At 52.6% G+C, this 1286-nt stretch overlaps 1 protein-coding gene across 1 annotated transcript; it reads left to right on the forward strand.

Moving 5' to 3' along the window:
- LOC131823689 (olfactory receptor 1361-like) lies at nt 1-948 on the forward strand. The gene has a single exon (XM_059160334.1). The coding sequence runs from the start codon at nt 1-3 to the stop codon at nt 946-948; it is 948 nt and encodes a 315-aa protein (XP_059016317.1).
- The last annotated feature ends 338 nt before the right edge of the window (nt 949-1286 follow it).

Genomic DNA, 1286 nt, shown 5'->3' on the forward strand with positions numbered 1-1286 from the left:
ATGGCCATGCAAGGGGCAAATGTCACCCCTGTCTCTGAGTTCCTGCTCCTGGGGCTCTCAGAGAACCCCGAGCAACAGCAGCTGCTGTTCATACTCTTCCTGACTATGTACCTGGTCACGGGACTGGGGAACCTGCTCATCATCCTGGCTATCGCCACTGACCCCCGACTCCACACCCCCATGTACTTCTTCCTGGCTAACTTGGCCTTTGTGGACATCTGCTTCACCTCCACCACCATCCCCAAGATGCTGGCCAACCACGTGTCAGGGCACAAAGGGATCGCTTATGCAGGCTGCCTGACCCAGATGTTCTTCTTCATCTGGTTTGCTGGCATCGATAGCTTCCTGCTGACCGCCATGGCCTATGACCGCTATGTGGCCATCTGTCACCCTCTCCACTATGCCAGGTCTGTAACACCACAGCTCTGTGGCCTCCTGGTGGCTGCATCCTGGACTGCAGCCTTCGGCAATGCTCTGACCCACACAGTGTTACTGACTCGCCTCTCATTCTGCACCCACAACAGGGTGCCCCATTTCTTCTGTGACCTCAGTCCTCTGCTGAAGCTGGCCTGCTCTGACACCTTTCTCAATAATGTGATGGTGTACACCGTGGGTGCCTTACCCATTATCACTCCTTTTGTGGGCATCTTGGTCTCCTACACACGCATCTTTGCCACGGTGTTGAGGATCCCCTCCACGAGAGGCAAGCAGAAGGCTTTCTCCACCTGTGGCTCTCATCTGTCTGTGGTGTCCCTGTTCTACGGGACACTCATTGGGGTTTATTTCAGCCCCACGTCCTCCCACACGGCCCAGAAGGACACAGCCGCTGCGGTGATGTACACTGTGGTCACTCCCATGCTGAACCCCTTCATCTACAGTCTACGCAACAGTGACATGAAGGGGGCCTTGGGGGCCCTCATCAATAGGAAGCCAGTTTTTCTTCAGTGACCATAGCACTGGGATATTTGACGACCCAAATCCAGTGCCCATCTGTACGAAATTTTCTTGCATGGTCCCAAAGTTAGATGTTTCCTTCATATCGCTCTCTGTGGTTTTCTGTGTATTACTTCATTCTTCCAACAACAACTTCTTAAACATTTGTTATCTGTAGACACTGTTTTAGGGGTTGAAGGTCCAAGAGGGAACAAACAAAATCCCTGCCCTTGTAGCGCTCCCACTGCAGCCTGGAGACCACATCGCGGTTAAAGGAAGTGCTTGGGAAACTAGAGAGACCGGGATACAAGCCCCACCTTGGTTAACATTCAGGTTTATCTGCTCTAATACAA

Source organism: Mustela lutreola, chromosome 2 (genome assembly GCF_030435805.1).
Source record: "Mustela lutreola isolate mMusLut2 chromosome 2, mMusLut2.pri, whole genome shotgun sequence".
NCBI classification, from domain to species: domain Eukaryota; kingdom Metazoa; phylum Chordata; class Mammalia; order Carnivora; family Mustelidae; genus Mustela; species Mustela lutreola.